The sequence below is a fragment of the Acartia tonsa genome, chromosome 1 (assembly GCF_053477335.1).
Source record: "Acartia tonsa isolate MP-2025a chromosome 1, ASM5347733v1, whole genome shotgun sequence".
Taxonomy (NCBI): domain Eukaryota; kingdom Metazoa; phylum Arthropoda; class Copepoda; order Calanoida; family Acartiidae; genus Acartia; species Acartia tonsa.
The window spans coordinates 62,828,472-62,846,402 of record NC_137260.1 but is presented as its reverse complement, the minus strand read 5'-3'; the positions used below and the strand labels follow the sequence as shown (position 1 = coordinate 62,846,402).

General features: G+C 34.7%; 2 protein-coding genes across 5 annotated transcripts in view; both read right to left on the bottom strand.

Moving 5' to 3' along the window:
• The window catches only part of Rbbp5 (retinoblastoma binding protein 5), a 29,406-nt gene extending 16,984 nt beyond the window's left edge, over nucleotides 1-12,422 (bottom strand). For all 3 annotated transcript variants that reach the window (XM_080169534.1, XM_080169545.1, XM_080169523.1), the window contains exons 1-7: nucleotides 12,308-12,422; nucleotides 11,753-11,841; nucleotides 10,959-11,076; nucleotides 8,118-8,216; nucleotides 7,805-7,872; nucleotides 6,772-6,809; nucleotides 6,256-6,345 (exon numbers count right to left, since the gene is read on the bottom strand). In XM_080169534.1, coding sequence (XP_080025660.1) covers nucleotides 6,256-6,345; nucleotides 6,772-6,809; nucleotides 7,805-7,872; nucleotides 8,118-8,216; nucleotides 10,959-11,076; nucleotides 11,753-11,841; nucleotides 12,308-12,408 — 603 coding nt within the window. In that variant the 5' untranslated portion in view covers nucleotides 12,409-12,422. The remainder of the gene's footprint in view (nucleotides 1-6,255; nucleotides 6,346-6,771; nucleotides 6,810-7,804; nucleotides 7,873-8,117; nucleotides 8,217-10,958; nucleotides 11,077-11,752; nucleotides 11,842-12,307) is intronic.
• A 3-nt stretch (nucleotides 12,423-12,425) lies between these two features.
• LOC145326300 (transmembrane emp24 domain-containing protein 1-like) lies at nucleotides 12,426-17,921 on the bottom strand. 2 transcript variants are annotated; one of them, XR_013881835.1, is made up of 9 exons: nucleotides 17,781-17,921; nucleotides 17,161-17,247; nucleotides 16,787-16,836; nucleotides 16,350-16,425; nucleotides 15,868-16,050; nucleotides 15,435-15,485; nucleotides 14,996-15,112; nucleotides 13,962-14,397; nucleotides 12,426-13,710 (listed from the first exon to the last, which is right to left on the bottom strand). XR_013881835.1 is itself a non-coding variant. In XM_080169578.1 (8 exons), exons 1-8 carry the CDS (start codon nucleotides 17,847-17,849, stop codon nucleotides 14,323-14,325), a joined length of 708 nt encoding a protein of 235 aa, XP_080025704.1. In that variant the 5' UTR covers nucleotides 17,850-17,921; the 3' UTR covers nucleotides 12,426-14,322. The 2 variants fall into 2 exon arrangements, 1 of the variants encoding a protein (XP_080025704.1); XM_080169578.1 differs by having other exon boundaries at nucleotides 12,426-14,397.
• Nucleotides 17,922-17,931: the final 10 nt, after the last annotated feature.

Genomic DNA, 17,931 nt, shown 5'->3' with positions numbered 1-17,931 from the left:
TCACAATCTCATTCGGTTCAGAAGTTACAAGTGTGCCTGTGTGTGTGATGTCTGTAAATTTTACAATTCTTTGGCGGCCACATATGAAGATTCGCAGCTGAAGAGAGTGTGGTTTGCAGAGGATGAACATGCCAACCCCGAAGTTTACTTGACCAAAAAAGTTAACTTCGGGGAGAAATTGGCAGGCGATTTCGCCGTCACAGCCCTGAGATTGACAGCACAGATTTTTGGAGGGCGCAGCCGCCAAGATGTTCATGATGTTTATGGATCTGAATACGTCAAGGGAGCAGAGGTAGTTGCAAAGCAGGACCTGTGGAGAAGTGAGCAACAACCTACCGGTTCCAAGTTTGTACTGCATCAGGATGCTCCAGCTATCAAGCTGGAGCAGTGTACCTACATTGATGACCATACTGGCGGCCATAATAGCAAGCCAGAAGCCGTCAAAATGGTCGAAGAGTTGAAGGAAATGATTGAACCTGGCAACTTCAGCTTTAAATCAGTTATTTATTCTGGAGATGATGTTGATCCTGTTAAGGTACTGGGCATTCAATGGGCCCCCAGAGAAGATGTTCTTACTTTACCTGCTCGGGTGAATCATGGCGCCAAGATAAAGGGCCGAAAATTGCTGGAGGACCTTGATCTGTTAGATTTATGGAGAGCCATGCCAGAATGTGTAACGAAGAGAGAGACTTGGCGGGTCGTACAGCAATTATATGACCCTCTTGGCCTTATGTGCCCACTACTCCTGAAGTCCAAGCTTATACTTCGGGAGGTTTGCATTAGTGGCGTATCATGGGATGAGCATGTTCCTGCCAAGCTGAGAGATGATTTTGTTGACAGTTTGGCCGACAGGGCTAAGCTTGGAGAAGTGCCATTTCAACGTTCTTTAGTTCCTGATGAGCCACTGGGGCTCCCAACCATCATTGGTTTTTCTGATGCTTCAAGTTCAGCCTACGCAGCCATCATTTACCTACGTTGGCCAACGGCCAGAGGCTTCGAAGTGATTTTATGCAGTGGCAAGAGTCGTGTGGCTCCTGTTAAGATTGAGTCTATTCCAAGACTTGAGTTGTTGTCATGTTTATTAATGGCAAGATTGGCGGACGCAATTGTCCCAGCCCTGCCCTTTGCAGTAGCAGGCAAGATGTTTTTTAGCGACAGCACTTGCGCTATATCGCAAATCGTGTCTGAATCAGTGATGTTAAACATATTTAACAGTCATCGTGTGAGTGAGATCCAACAGCTGACCAGCCCAGAGGATTGGCGCTGGCTTCTTACAGATCAGAACATTGCAGATCTTGCCACCAGAGGTGCCTGTACCATTCAAGATGTTTCACCAGGATCCAGGTATCAGGATGGGCCTGAATGGCTGCGCCTGGAGCAGGACCAGTGGCCTGTAAAGACGGCGGGTGAAGTAAATCACCCCATCCCAGAGGCTGAGATGAATCAGCGCATGGTCCGATTGAAGTGTATGGCCGTCCAGGTAGTTGATACTGATTTCTGGAGAACTTTAGCACGACGTACCTACAGGCAGGCACGTAAAACTATGCAGGCGGTGATCAGAGCTGCCAACTGTTTTAAGTTGTTGCTTGTTAAGAAACGAGTTCCGGCCAGGCAAGAGCCGATGAATGATTCGGTTCCAGCCGGACAAGAGCCGACGGGAGTTTCGGTTCCGGCTGGACAAGAGCCGATCAGTGTTGCGGTTCCAGCTGGACAAGAGCCGACGGGAGTTTCGGTTCCAGCTGGACAAGAGCCGCTAGTTGATTCCAAGTTTTATGGCAATCACACTTTTTCAATTACCTACCTAGATGTGGTGTGTGATTTATTCCTGGCATCATACAACCAGGAGAAGGAGATGGTTATGGAGGCTGAAGGTAAATATGATAGTCTTCAACCGTATTATCACGAGACTGAGGTGTACTGGCCTATCGTTGGTAATAATGGCTATTATCCTGTTCGTAAATTCAGAGTCCTCAAGATGCGTTCCCGTGGGGATGAGGCCTTGGAGGCAGCAGCCGAGGGGAAGAGAAAGCTGTTCAAGGATTCCCCTGGCCTTATTTTGATTGATCGTCACAATAACTTGGCCAGACTGTTCCTACAGCAGGCCCACGATGAACTTGGCCATGCCGGACATAGAAAAACTTTGGTACAGAGTCGCAGGTATGCTTGGATATCACGTGGCCGCCAGGAAGCTATGAAGGTTGTCAAGTCATGTTCCAGTTGTTGTCTAGAGTATGCACGTCGTTCAGCCCCAACTATGGCAGACGTCCTGCCCGACAGGTTAGAATCTTCAGTTCCATTCTTCCATGTTCACCTTGACCTTGCTGGCCCGATGGAAGTTACAAGGCCTGGAGTCCGCACCAGGAAGAACCCAGCCAAGTACAAGGTTTGGTTGCTAATTGTTTGTTGTCGTTTTACACAAGCAGTGTTTATTGATGTTCTGCTGGATTACAGTACTGAGGCTGTCATTATTGGCCTCAGAAAGCTCCAAGCATTCTACAACATGCCCAGAGTCGTGACTACTGATCGCGGCACCAATTTTCTTGGCTCGAAAAGAATACTTGATGAAGTTATGAAGAAATCTGATGTGAGTTTTGAGTGGCACCTTGTACCGACTGGCGCTCATTCACATGTAGGAAGTGTTGAGCGCCAGGTCGCCATGGTCAAGCGTGTCCTCAATAAGAAGTTGTGTGGAGCTGTTGTCAATCACAACGAGTTGTTGCTGCTGACTGCTGAAACTGCTAGAGTTTTAAACTCTAAACCCTTGAGCTATGCTACACAAGGGAATGATGTTAATACATGGAGAATCATTTCTCCTGCTGATTTGTTGGGTGGCAGAGCTAATGACGGGATTTGCTCGTTCGAGACCGGTTCCAGAGATCGAATTACACGCCGTTTAAGCCATCTGGAGGAGCTGACTAGACAGTTCCATGAAGTCTACAAGCAGCAGCTGCTGCCTGAGCTATTGCGCACGGTAAAGTGGAGGCGCAATCAAGTTCCGCTGAGCGTTGGAGATGTGTTCTTGTTGACGGGTGCACCAACTTGGTTAAGAAGTATCGCCTCGGCAGAGTTCAAGACGTACGAGGCGGTGGCCGTACAGTTGTAGCCCGTTTCAAATTGTCCGATGATGTTGAAGCCACGGATAACGAGATTTCTTCAAGACGATTGTTGAAAGTAAACCTACCCCAAGATGATTCCCAAGACGATTAAGTATTTTTATTAGTATCGTTCTTATCGCGTATTTTTTTAACTTTCAACAATTGCATATTTTTTTTAATTTATAATTGACGCAAATTTCCTTACAAATTCGTTTAAAATTATAAATGAGCTCAAAATTTTATTTCCAACGCATAAAACTAAAGTTTTCTATTCGAATACATAAGTTTTCTTTACGGATTTATTTGATCGGGACCTGGGATTTTTTCGCGTAAAAAATCTTAGGTACGTATTTTTTTAAATTTGGATGCGAAGCATTATTGTCGTTTCTTGTTTAACAGACGTGAAATATGATATATACAGATAAGAACATAAATGAAACACATTTGATCATTTTAAAAATATCTTTTTATATTACAAGCATTATAAATAATTTAATATTAACTATATATTAAGATTATTACATTTTAATTTCATTCTGAAGATTACCTAAAACAAAAAAGCAGTAATTTTATGAACACAGCAGATTTACTTTGATTTGTTTGATTCTATTTCGATGAGTATAGCCTAATGAAACTGCTATACAAAGCGTTCCAGCTCTGTTTCCTCGGCCGAATGCCTTGCATAACAGCAAAACTAAAGCTTAAGAAATATCTGATAATTCATAAAGATTCTTTTTAGTTTCTTTGATTCCTTCTTTCTTTGAAGATTTTAACTTTGGAACATTTTTCATTCTATCTTTTTCAGAAATGTTCATGAATTGAGCCAGGAATCCTGTTCACGGTTACACAAAAAAGAAACAAAACATAACCATAAACAGGACTCGTCGCACGTGGCATTATTATAAATGTAGTGCGTCGGTTTGATCTGCAAGCTTTCGAGGTTCAGGTTGAACTGAAGCCCCAATTGCTCTTAATTTTAAAAGACTGTATAAATAAGTACACGAGAAAGCTTATTATCTATTCAGCCAAAGAGAAATTGCCAAATAAACACTTTTTGAGACTTTTCTTTTACTTTGAGCTTAATTTAAAAATTCGCATATGCAAAAATGCAATTTTACTTTCATTTTGATGTTTTATTGATGAATTAATACAGTTCCTTTATATGTTCTTAGATATAAGGATATTTTATTTTGATGATATGTTTAGATTAAGGATAATTTTACTTTATTTGATTATTCTGTTTATCTAGATTTAAGGATTGTTTCTTATCTATCTTTTACATAAAGATTTGATCGAAGAAAGATTTACGTATGCATTTTCACTTTTCTTTAGCAAAAATATTTGTTTGAAAAGAATTTTTTTAAAGTAATTATTCTTCTTTTATTAAAAGATTTGAATGAATTATTTGATGATTAATGCAGATTATGTTTAGCATTAAGTTTATTTTAATATTAAGAATATTATTATTATCATTATTATTGATTAGGTACCTAATTAAAGTTTGGGTACTTATTTTAAATTATTATTATGTATTGCATTACATGGTCTAACAAATTCAAATAACCATTTGTTTATTTCGAAAAATTGTGAGGCCATAAGAATAAGTGTTATGAGTGAGTAGTGAATGTGTAAGCTTTCAATGAAGAATGTTTTATTTCCTATTCCTTTATTCCTACATTTTGTGGAATTGTGTCATTTTGTGTTAGTGCGAGTATTCGTGAATATTACTACTAGCAAATTTGAGGCCAAAAGGCCAAAATTTAAAACTCTTGTAATTTATGTGGTTTTGAATTGTGACTTTTGTGGACATTGTCTGCACACAAAGTTGAAAATTTGAATAGTGTGGTGTTCGATTCCCCACTTTCAGGCGGGTGTGTATCGGAAGTATAATAGTGTGATGCGTTTGTGAACTCGAACCTTTATCCTTTTGTTTTCCTTATCATTAATGTCAGTTTGGAAAGCGCTGAGATTCAAATTGAAAGTTCATAATTGGACGCGGCAATCAAAACAATGCTTGCGCATGGACCATAAACAAAGCGAGCGTGGCCATCTTTAATCTTTCTTTCAAAATGTGCGGATTATCTGCGTGATAAAAAACCATGTATAGTCAGAATTGTGGTGTTGTCCGTACTGAAAAATACCTTTGAGTGCTTCCCAGCTTTACAGGAACAAAAACTTTGGTAAGAATTCTTTCTTTAAGCATTTTTAATGGAATGGAGTGATTTTTTAAGACGGCAAATTAATCTTTCATTTTTACTTAAATTAGACCAAGTAATTAATTTATTTTTGTATCAGAATATTTTAATCGTAGTCTATAATGGTTTTGTTTATGAATTTCAAACTCGTATTTAATTTTGATTAATTTTAAGCAAAAAGTAACCCTAGCATTTTTATATATTTTAAAATGTAATTTCGAAGTCACACAACCTCTCATAATGGATATTTACTTTATTAAAAAAGACGATTGTTCCAAATAAGAAAAAGATTTATTCTCTTTTACAAGATTTATTTTATCATGTATTTAACATTTTAATATTTGATTATTAATTTTGTTATTTTCTATTTCAGCATGACCGTTTTCATACAATAAATTGTATTAGTAACTATGCTGGTTTTGTCTCTTGTGGGAAGTAGCAGGTTTCGTACGTCTGTACGTAAAGATCTGGTAAACGGCCAGCCAAATGCCGTTGTACCGAAACATCAACCAATATTTTGCAAATACAATCTGTTGAAGGAGTAATTATTTTTATAATCATTATAGAGGTACAAAAATTTCTTTCTCTTTTTTTTGACTTTTGCTTTACAATGAACTTACACTTTTTATAAGAGAATATCTTGGATTAGTCTTTATTTAATATTGTTATAATAACTCTTATAATTCAGATGTTAACTTTTTATGTATATAATTAAGACAAATAAAGAATCAAATAATAATAATAAGATTTAATTTATTGTCTTATCCCTTAAGATCACTGCGTTTTCCCCAATAACTTACGTCCAAGCTCAAATAAAACTTATTGAATAGCAACACTGAAAAAAAAAACTTACCTTTACTGCAATATTGATTAATTTTGTTTATAAACATTGGGGAGCTGCGTCGATTGTCATACCAGCACCAATAAAACTTATAGAATAGCGCCGCTCAAAAAAAACAGCTCACCTTTACAGCATTATTGACTGCCGCCGTCTGGGTAACTCTAAAACAAGCTTTCTGTGCCAGGCTAGCGGAATCAACAACCAGTATTTTCCCCTTTGAGCAAAGAGAGGATAAAGTATAGAATTGAAAATCTCAAATATTTCTTGGAAAATTGGAGAAAAGTCGCGCTTGCGCAATATAAAAACTTATACCTAACCAACTTGAATGTGTGATTGTCCAGTTTGGCCAAACTGAAATAATGCTTTTAAAAAAGAAAATATATTCACGTTTAAATTCAATTTTGTACATGGTTTTGCACATTATATAAAGGTTGAATACATTGTGAATGGCCGAATGATAGTCGGTCTGGCTTTCATTATGAAAAAAGGCATTAAGTTTAATAATATATCTTGATAATCTCTGAAATCATGCGATTTTACTAAAAAAAACCAAAATGACTTGCAAAAGTTCGAATTTTATATCAGGCTAGCCAGGTAGAATCGTCTACCTGGATTCTATTCTATACTTTATCTTCTTTGCCTTAGAGTTGCCAGAGAATATGTACTTGCCTCGTCTGTACACACATCATAGTATCAGTATTTATAATCCTTTCATTCGAAACCGATCAGTATCCGGTGGATTAGAACCGGTTCTCATTCATACGAAAAAAACTATGTCTAGCATCGTATTATATCCAATATTATAATCCCTTCATTTCATGATTCTTAAGATAACAATGATAGGAGGAAATATTTGCGGAAAAAAAACCATTTATAAACAAAAATTTTGATATTTATGATATTTCAGTTAGGGAGGGGAAATTGGACTGTAAATTTTATTATGCTGGTACCCAAAGTTTACCAACCACGTAATCTTAATCGTTGGTTCAAAAAAAATGGGTACTATAGTTAAATCTTGATTGATTTGTTCCAGTTTCAACCCATTATTTCCATATTAAAATTAGAGTAAATATTGATATAGTTGCCAATATATTTGTATTATTTAACTAGTTTTGTTATCTCTACCAGAAGTTTCTTTTTGATAATATAGTTTCCTATTCTAATGCTTAAGACCGTAATATTATAACTTCCTTACATTTTACCTACTGAAAAAAAAGATTAACATAAAACAGAATGTATTTTTTTTTACATCTACAAATATGCTGTTTTCCTAATTTTGATTCAATTCTGTCAGGTCAACCCAACCCATCCGACAAAGCTTTATATTTCGAACAGGAAGGGAGAGGATAATGGCACTTAAGTCAATCTAAATAACCAAAATGAAGAATGCATTGCACAGTGCACAATATAAGAATTTAAAAGAAGATTAAAATATCATTCAATGTTCTATCTATGTATCCCTGATTACTATTAGTGCTTACAGAAAAACTCATAGGGCGGTTTATTACACTTGTCCCCAAATTTTTAATAATGCTTTCTTATTCGTCTTATTCTTGGTTCAGAATTGGTAATTTTGTACATCATCAATGGAAATATACATCGATTCATCGAATATATTGGCTTATCCATTTAGATTCCTGGTAAAACTAGATTATTAATAGCAATATTCCTGTCATAGCAAGCAAAAATATTGAGATCATTTTCATCCTCTACAGGAACCAGTTTGTGGCCACCCTCCAGACTAGAAGCAGTGTCAGTATCAGATCATTTTTTTGTTTGTAGCGAAGGATCTTGCTAACCGCTCAACCGATATAGTTCTCCTTTACGGTAAATCTTATTATATGCCATGAGAAGGTTTATGACTATTTTGGGGGATGGTATTAGCCCTGGGAATTTTTTTTTACTTTTCAGTTTTTTACAGTTGAAAAAAGTAGGACGGGTTCACTTCTGATATCTGATATTTGATTATCTGATCTGATATTGAACCTGACAATAACCGCGGCATGGCGCATAGGAACTACGAGCAGTTCTCCACTGTTCCGGGGATTAAACTGGACACGTAACACTGGACTTGGGAACCGAAACCTAAAATATATGCTACTAGAACCCAAGGTTTTTATTTTAGTTGCACCTTTCACTTACTCCGAACCCAAGGTTTTTGTTTTAGTGTCACCTTTCACTTACTCCGAAAATGTCAAACGAAAAACATCCACTAAATAACCTCAGAAGAGAGGGGATCGTGTTACCCCAAGTTTTATTAGCACGTTCTCTATTTCTAAAAGGGTAAGTTATGTTTATCATAATTTGTGTACATAAAATTGTCCATTGATTTATTCCATAAGACTCATGCAGAAAACTAAAACTTTGATAGCCTAAGTGAAGTAGTTCCGGATGATATAACAATAGGCATTAATGTTTTTTAGAAAAGCTCATTATAACTTAAAAAAGGTTATTGTAAAAACTAAAAACAATTGTAGAATTATAATACGGTTTGTGTCAATGATGATAATTTAAAAACTTTTAACATAATAGTTTTTCTTAGTGTGCCACTTTAAGTTTATGAAATCATATGAATGTTCACAAAAAAATAAAAAAGAACAATTTGCTACATAACTCAACAATAAAAATGATACAATGGCAAATATTCCGTTGACTCTGCAAAATCCAGGAACACAGGGATTAGCCAATAGACAATAAATTATCATTCTAAAAATTTTGATTGTAATTATGCCTCTAATAGCTAATAGATATTGGTAAAACTAAGGCTTATTAAATCGTCATTTATTGTTCTAATGTTCTCTCCCTCCATGGCAAAATTTAATGCTAAGCTTGCTAAGTATTTGCCAGCAAGCAATACTTTTATTGAATAAATTAAAATAGAAATATTCAAGTGTTTATAAGTATGGAATATGTATTATGTATCTATTGTATACACATTATGCTTATAAAACATGCATGAATTGATTGTGAAAGATAAAATGTTTTTAAAACCCTCTAGAAGAAATACTGTCTATTTGTTTTTTAAATAAAATCTTGCAAAGAGGTGCTATGGAAACCAATCCTTTGATGGAACAAAAACATGTCTGAAAGTCCTGTGCATGGTAACAAGATGTTCCTTTTATAGTCAAAGGCATTTCCCTACTTCAAAACTAATTTCGTGAATTTATATTTTTTATATCTTTATTTTTGACATGGTTCTAGGATAAGATTCGAACCCATTAACTTGCTAAAAACGTTTTCTTATTCGCTGCCATAACAACTTTAAGGACTTCTATTGAATTATGATAAGTTGTTTCATTAAGTAAAGTGTCCAAACGTTCCAACGGTCCTACCCCAAACGTAAGAGTCCCAAACGTCAGAGTGGACAAACGCAAGAGTCCCAAACGCAAGAGTCCCAAACGTCAGAGTGGACAAACGTCAGAGTGGGACAAACGTCGGAGTGGACAAACGTCAGAGTGGACATTGCTTAAGTAAAACATCAGAGTCTATGCTATTTTAATTATATGACAAAAAATCTTCTAAATCTTCTTAAGAAAATGACTCTGGCTGCAGCACTCAGCACCCTGGCCTACCTAGCCGCAGCGCTCGGCCCCCTAGCCTGCCTAGCCGCGGGCGCTCGGCCCCCTAGCCTATAACCTAACCTAACCTAATTATAAAGAAAATATTGTGCTTGTGCTTTTTTTTATATGGTAATGATTATAAAATCGAGACTCATACGTTTTACTTATAAAATGTCCACTCTGACGTTTGTCCCAAAAATCCTGCGTTTGTCCACTCTGACGTTTGTCCCACTCTGACGTTTGTCCCACTCTGACGTTTGGGACTCTTGCGTTTGTCCACTCTGATGTTTTTCCACTCTGACGTTTGGGACTCTTACGTTTGTCGTGGAACCGTTCCAACCACTAATTGTTATTTACAGAAAGGGTAAATTTTTTTTATCATTACTGTGGATGAGAATTAATTGATAAGCCATCGTCTTATTCCTTTAGATCCCTGCAAAAGAGTAGCTACTCTATAAACAATAACGCCTACCTGTGTTCACATTTCCCCGTTAGTATGTCCCAACCTGAAACTGTATTGTCAGTTGAGGCTGAGGAAAGTTTAGTGTTTTTCCTACGCCAATTTATTGAGTTGCGTCTGTTTTGAGCCAAGGCATTTTTCCTATACAATCTTTCAATGTCGCGAATCTAACTTAAAAGCAGTAGGTACAATATTTAACGTCTTTTGTCAAGATTCGAACCTCTTACCTCCCTGACCACGTTACACAACATAGAGTAGCTACTCTATAAACAATGGCACCTAACTGTGTTCACATTCTCCCGTTAGTACGTCCCACACTGAAACTGTATTGTCAGTTGAGGCTGAGGAAAGTTTAGTGTATTTCCTACGCTAATTTATTGAGTTGCGCCTGTTTTGAGCCAAGGCATTTTTCCTATACAATCTTTCAATGTCGCGAATCTGACTTAAAAGCAGTAGGTACAATATTTAACGTATTTTGCCAAGATTCGAACCTGTTACCTACCCGACAACGCTACACAAATAGCTGCTACTCTATAAACAATGGCACGTACCTGTGTTATCATTCCCCCGTTAGTACGTCCCACACTGAAACTGTATTGTTAGTTGAGGCTGAGGAAAGTTTAGTGTTTTTCCTACGCCAATTTATTGAGTTGCGCCTGTTTTTCCTATACAATCTTTCAATGTCGCGAATCTAACTTAAAAGCAGTAGGTACAATATTTAACGTCTTTTGTCAAGATTCGAACCTCTTACCTCCCTGACCACGTTACACAACATAGAGTAGCTACTCTATAAACAACGGCACCTACCTGTGTTCACATTCTCCCGTCAGTACGTCCCACACGGAAACTGTATTATCTGTAGAAGCTGAGGAGAGCTTCGTCCCGTTTCTACACCAACTTATAGAACACACTGGATGTACGTGTGCTGAAAAATGATGTGTTTAATAAATGAAATCAAGATATTCTAAAAGTTTGGATCGTGGAAAGAAAACAAAGTTTCGGGTTTCCAATATAGCTATGAAACCGATTAATATCCGCTTGATTATAACGGGTTTTCAGTCATACTGAAAAATCTTGCATTGCATTGTGTAATACCTATACAATTTTCCACGAATATTAAAATAAAAATTTTTAAAATTAACACCAGTTTTGTTAGACGGGGTCTTCAGCACTTCGGGTCTAACAAAACTAGTTTTAATATTATAATTTTTCATTTTAATATACGCGGAAAGCTGTATACAATGCGATAAATAACTATTAAAACCATTTCGTATTCCTTTTATCAAGCTACACTTAATTTTTAACATAAACATATTTCATATCTTATCTTAAGTATCTTATGTATTCTTTTATTTTTTTTGTTCTTAAAAAAAAACACCCTGTATAACAAGTTTGTCTACAACCATAAGTAGCGAAGGACAAAAAAATCATGGATGGACAAACGGACAGTGATTCTTAAAGCAAATGTTCATCAGAGGTCATAAAAAGAGAGGATGAAAAAAATATATAAAGGATAGGTATAAAAATATGAGATGAAGAATGGTAGGAAAAGAGACGGACTGAATAACAGAATATATTCGCTACTAAATAAAATGAAATACCTGAAATAATTTTAGCAATGCCTCTTGTAAGAAAATCCCAAATAACAATTCTACCGTCGTTACAACCAACAGCAAATAAAGTTCCAAATCTTAAATAAAACAAAAAATGATAATATTGCGAAAAATTCTCTTAAACATTTAATCAAAGTCTATAAAAATCTATAGTTTTCCTTAATTCACATTTAATAATTATCAGACTGTTTTTAATCAAAAGTCACTTTAGCCCAAGATTCAGAGGCGGGTTTGAAAAGATAGGGGACCACCCTGAAAATATTCTTAATTTAGAAGGATAAAGTAAAAATTACCTAGTTTAATAGCCCATCAAGACTACAATGAAGCTTATTGAAAGTTTCTTAGATCTTACAAGACACACGGACATTCAGCTACTTTGGTATATCACTAGAGGCTTCATACTTACAGGCCTGTAAGGAAAGGTTCAGGGGTGGTCGACCATCCACTTCCAATTTTAGTTTTAAAAGAATATTTTAATTTTTCATTTTTAGACAGACATCCTGTTACTTCAATATATAGAGATTAGATTAGCTGGTAATTTACCTGTTAAATTGGCATGTTACAGCCATAGAAATACAATCCAAGGATCCATCAAATTCCTCCGGATAATTCTGTCCAAAACTCTCCAATAATTCCAAATTCATTGTGATTTGTTTGAGTCTCTGAAAATGCCAAACTATTGTTGAGTTCTTGTCTCGTGGTGGTTATTCACAAGTTATATCTTACATAAATATTTTTACAATGATGTAGAGAAAATTTGGGATCTAAATCAGAAATACAAAATATTTCGTTTACATTCTTGTTATAAACAGGTTTACAGATTACTTGAAATAAACGGCTGGCCCAAAAAATTGTAAATATCTACTACCCGAGAACGAACTCGCATAGGAAGCACAAAAAGCTGGAGAAAATGCGCAAAAATCCATTTTTTGGCGCGTTTTCGTTGTATTAATTGGGAGACTGTTTGGTAAACCGCTTGTCATTCAACAACCTTTATAAATAGGTATTTGAAAATGAAGCATATTTGAAGCGATACTTTATAATTACTGACTTATTCCAAATATTGTATTTCAAAAATTATGTAAAAGTAAAAAAATGTTACCTACAATTTTAACACAGTAAAAAAACTCAATTAAAAAACTAAACAAAACAAAGACTAAAGTAAAATTAAACAATGGACTAAAAGAATTCAATAAAATAGAATTCTTTTCATTTAATTTTACTTATATTTACAAATGTTTAAGCTCAAAACAAATCACAAAACGAGTAGAGAAAAAAAGATTAAAAGACACACACACAAAAAAAAACATTTGTTTCGTCCTAAAAAATATGAAATTAAATCCTAATCAAGATTAGATTTATCACAAAATATTTTTTTTTTACTTTGAGCTGAATAGAGCCAGGGATTTAAGGGATATGTTTCTGTCTGAGAAAAATATATTTTTACATGGATGTCATTATCCAGGAATCTTCAGGGATAAGACAATGGACGTTAAATAAATGTATATACCCAAGGATGCAAAACCAAATTTAAATACCCCTTCTGTAGATTCAAATTATTGATTGAAAAGTTTAGACACTGTAGTTTGAACCAACCAATCAATAAGTTATAAAAAGAATCCACTTTTGAGCTAACCAATTAGAAAGCGTGTTTTTAAAACTTTGGGTACTACTAGTATATTTTTCTGTCCAATGTATACTCCCTCCCTAAAAATGATCAGACAATTAAAATTAAAAAATCGACATGAGCAACAAAACAAAATTATTAAAATTCTGCATCTAAATGGGAAGCTGACTACTCCCTCAAATCCCTGATATCAAAATACTAATAAATAATACAAATAAATAAAAAAAGATCCTATGTTTAAATACTGAGTAATTTTGGTTTAATTTCCGGAAAGTTGAGAATTTTAATAATCCAATTAAGTAATACGATCTTGGTATAACTATAAGTATATCAGATATTTTATTAGTTGGGCGGATGAGAAGATTTGCATTTACTTGACTCAATAATTCATCGAACCACATCTTCATTTTAGAAATAAACTGAATATACCCGCGGTGTCATAGCCCTGCTGGGCTACCCAGTAACCTAACCTAACTTAGGTAATAAACAAACGAAAAACTATCTCAGAGTTTGGTGTCTCTAACTAAGAATCATAAACTAAAGCAAAAAAAATTGAACTCAACCACCCACCTCTGTATATGGCAGCTAGTTTTATCAAGAAATATAGTACAATTTTTCAATATAGTAATTTGAGACTTAATATTGCTTTTGTGACAAACATTTACAGTATGAATATGAGGTTTTCTTTTTTACAATGTTAAGTTACAATTTTTTTTGTACAGGTTAATGCCTAGAAGTATTTATCACTAAAAGTTGTCAGTAGTATAACAGTTATTTTTGTGCTTAAGTAGTTTGAATAGGTACCTTTTTTGTAATTAATTGACTTGGGTTTTAATAGGTACCTTTTTGTAGACTTTAGTAAATCTATGTAGTCTTTTAACGTTTAAATAAAGGTTTTTAAAACCTGAGAAAAATTGGATAGAAAATGTGTTTAATCATTGAAAGCTTTCTTCCACAAAGGGTTAATTCTAGATTTGTCATCAAACAAACTTCGTATCAACAAAACCTAAAATAAAATTACAATCAGAAAATGTTTTTTCTTTAAAGAAATTTTGAAATATGTAGATTCAAGTAATTAAGGAAAAAATTTTCACGACAAAATGTGTGACAAAAACTGACGGAGATGTGGTGTAATAAAGAAATCAGGGAATCTTTACAAAAATTTTAAAACCTTCATCAGTTTTAGAAGCTAAGTTACAGTATACATCAATTTTACTTTCGCGTTACATACAACAGGTCAGACAGGAAGACAAATGGAGCTGGTTAGGGGAGGCTTAAATAATTGAAATAGTAGTGCTAATAAACTAACCTGTAATAGGCCGGAGCAAATGAGAACAATCATATAGAAACAGGACATAAAGTTGATACTACTAAATACATATATCTACTAACCTGTAATAGGCCGGAGCAAATGAGAACAATCATATAGAAACAGGACATAAAGTTGCCACGTTCAAAATTATGTTCTTAGATACTACTAAATACATATATCTACTAACCTGTAATAGACCGGAGCAAATGAGAACAATCATATAGAAACAGGACATAAAGTTGACACGCTCAAAATTATGTTCTGCTACTACTAAATACATATATCTACTAACCTGTAATAGGCCGGAGCAAATGAGAACAATCATATAGAAACAGGACATAAAGTTGACACGCTCAAAATTATGTTCTGCCACAGTTCTGTCTTTGGTATCTGTTACTCGGATCAAATCCTAAAGAATATAAGAATAGAAATAAATTATAATCAATTCCTTTATTACGGGGGTGGGGGAGGAATTGATCTGTAAATTATACTGGTCCGCAAACTTTTATATACAGGTTCTCTCATGTTTTGACTTAAAAATTACAAAAAAAGGTTTCCCCAAATTCAAGCCCTACTATAATGTTAAAACCATTTTAAATTGTCAATATCTACCTAACAAATAAATATGATCTTAACTTTTAAAAGGATTTAAATCATCTAGGTAAAATATGGATACAAACACGCAAAATTACTTACAGAGAAAATGAACTGAGCAGAAAATGAATTAATACCTGTAAATGTCGAGATTTTTCTACTCCTTCTTTGATTTTCTTTAATCTGGACTGAAATAATAAAAGCTAGGTATTGTAGGTGTGTTTTTTGGCCCACCATTCATCTTTTTTGAGAGGAAAGAGGGCGATATAATTCAAGGAAGAAACATGCATCCATTTGCTTCAAGATATGGGATAAAAACAGGGATTTAAAGGGATAAGAAAATGGTCGATAAATTTATTTTCATCATTTATGATGAAACCCCCCCCCCCCCTTCTTGGAGATTACAATTAGTGGTTGAAACGTTTGGCCATTCAACTAAATGAAACAACCAATCAAAATTCAATAAAATTTTCCAACGTTGTAAAACCAACTAATAAGAAAGTGTTATAAAACTTTGATGAATTTAATAAACAGCCCAATATTCCCTCCCTCCCTGGGGATAAATTCTACCTCAATATCTGCTACGCTCAGCTCAAACACTTCCAATCCTTCATCTTTATAATCAGGAAATATGTTGGCAAGGTCATCATAATCCAACTCTTCCTCGTTTTCATTCACTATCTCAAAGTAGACAGTCTTGCTGGACACGTAGGAGAAGGTGTTGTCAAAACAGATCTTGAAATCTCCAAACTCCTAAACAAGGTCAGTTAACATTAAAAAAAAAGGGAGATTGGGTCCCACTAGTCCCCAAAGTTTTCGAAATAACAATTTCTTATTTGTTGTCCTAATAACTTTGGGGATTTTTGTTAAATTTTGAATGGTTGGTCATTAAGTTGAGTGTCCAAACGTTTCAGCCACTTACTGTAATCTACAGAATGGGTAACTTTGTGTATCATCATTGGGGATGTACATCAATTTGTCGTCCATTGTCTTATCCCTTTAAATCTCTGAGAAGGTTTTTTTTTAGAAATAAAAATAAAACAAAAACTTACATTCATTTTCTGATTGAAGGATCCATCCTGTTTTTTAAAGGTGGCCACAATTGGATGTCCTCTAGGGTCCATTACTCTAAAATAAATCAGGTTAATCAAACAAAGAACAAAGAAAGAAAGAAATCGTTTGATCAAACAATAGATAGCAGACATATCTAATTCTGTTTAGTATCCATGGTATTAGGAACTGTCTTTGTCCAGTCTATACATTCGACTGTTTTGTTTTTTAAGACTTAAGTGAGTTCTTCATTTTATGAAAGTTTAACATAGGTTTCGGGATAGTTTTAGGCTACTTTTCTGCCCTATTCCTATTAGGGAATTAATACTTTTTCTTAAAAATTATTAGGTATCTTTTTTTTGGATTTTTTGGAAAAATATTTTTTTCTGTTTTAATCCCTACGAAAACTAGGAAAAAAAGAATGAAAAAATGTACCTACCTAAAATTAATATCAAGCTCTGCATATTGACCGGATCCTGCATCAATCACCTGATAAAGTCAAATGTTAGGTATGTAAAGTGGCGTGCACAAATTTTCACCAGTGGGTGGGAAACCAATAAAAAATGAAAAAGATGGTCTTCTCACTTTTAATTTTAGGGGGTATTGACACCATCTACATCCCTCAACCGCAAACCACTGGTTATATTATATTTCTTCCAATAAACAAGAACAACAACCGATAAGGGTGTACTGTTTAGGGTATATGCATGCAGACTGGTCCTTCGACGGTTTTAAGCTATATCCTTTGGGAATGGGAAACTTGTAAGCCGCTAGTTTAATATATAGAAAAGCTCATTATTAAACTAATATTACCTGATATTCAACACCAAGTGTGAAACCCTGTTTAACAGATTCAAAGAAACATTCCTCCTTGCCAGGACCTACTTCTACTGTCATTTCCTTAACAATAATCATAAGGTAATATTGTTGCATTACAATTTCTCACGTATCACAAAACCCTAATATATGTTAGATGAAAAGGAATTTTTAAGATTTTAGTAAATAATAAAAAACGTTTGTGAGAAATCTTTCTTTAGTATTTGGAACTTATGATTTATTTGCAATTTTTACCCGTTTTATAAACTACTAAAGCCATACAAATTTGTATTTCTTAACCATTCATTAATTTTGGAAGCAAAGCAATATATATTTAAGGTGTACCTGGCCCTTCGAAACAAATATCTCTGATGTTAGAAACATCCTATCGATTTAAAATCAACAATAGGCGCAGTTAGAAGTTATGATCTGAATTTAGGGGCGTCAATATTGTTTTACTTTTTATAAATTTGATTTTTACAAAAGGGATTCATATGACAACCAAGCAGGATTTTATTATCATAGCATCACTAAAATTGTATTGTATAGTATGATTAAATTCTTATTGGTTTTGATACTTATAACAAAGCGTAGCAACTCTACAATAATAAACCAACCTGTTCTTTAGCCCCCGAGTATTGTAGATCCAACACAAGCACCAACAACAAAATCAACAATCCTGACATTTTAAAAAACAGCAGCGCAGCTCCTCTATAACCAACTAAATACGACAAGCGTCACCGCATCTATCTGCACGTCCTTCCAAGA

Bases quoted from the DNA above. Each gene is read 5' to 3' on its own strand.
- LOC145326300 (XM_080169578.1), bottom strand. From the start codon at position 17,849: ATGTCAGGATTGTTGATTTTGTTGTTGGTGCTTGTGTTGGATCTACAA. The intron at 17,248-17,780 runs GTTGGTTTATTA...ATTATTGTTAAG, and splicing joins ACTCGGGGGCTAAAGAACAG to GAAATGACAGTAGAAGTAGG. The intron at 15,113-15,434 runs GTATTAATTCAT...TATATTCTTTAG, and splicing joins AAAAATCTCGACATTTACAG to GATTTGATCCGAGTAACAGA.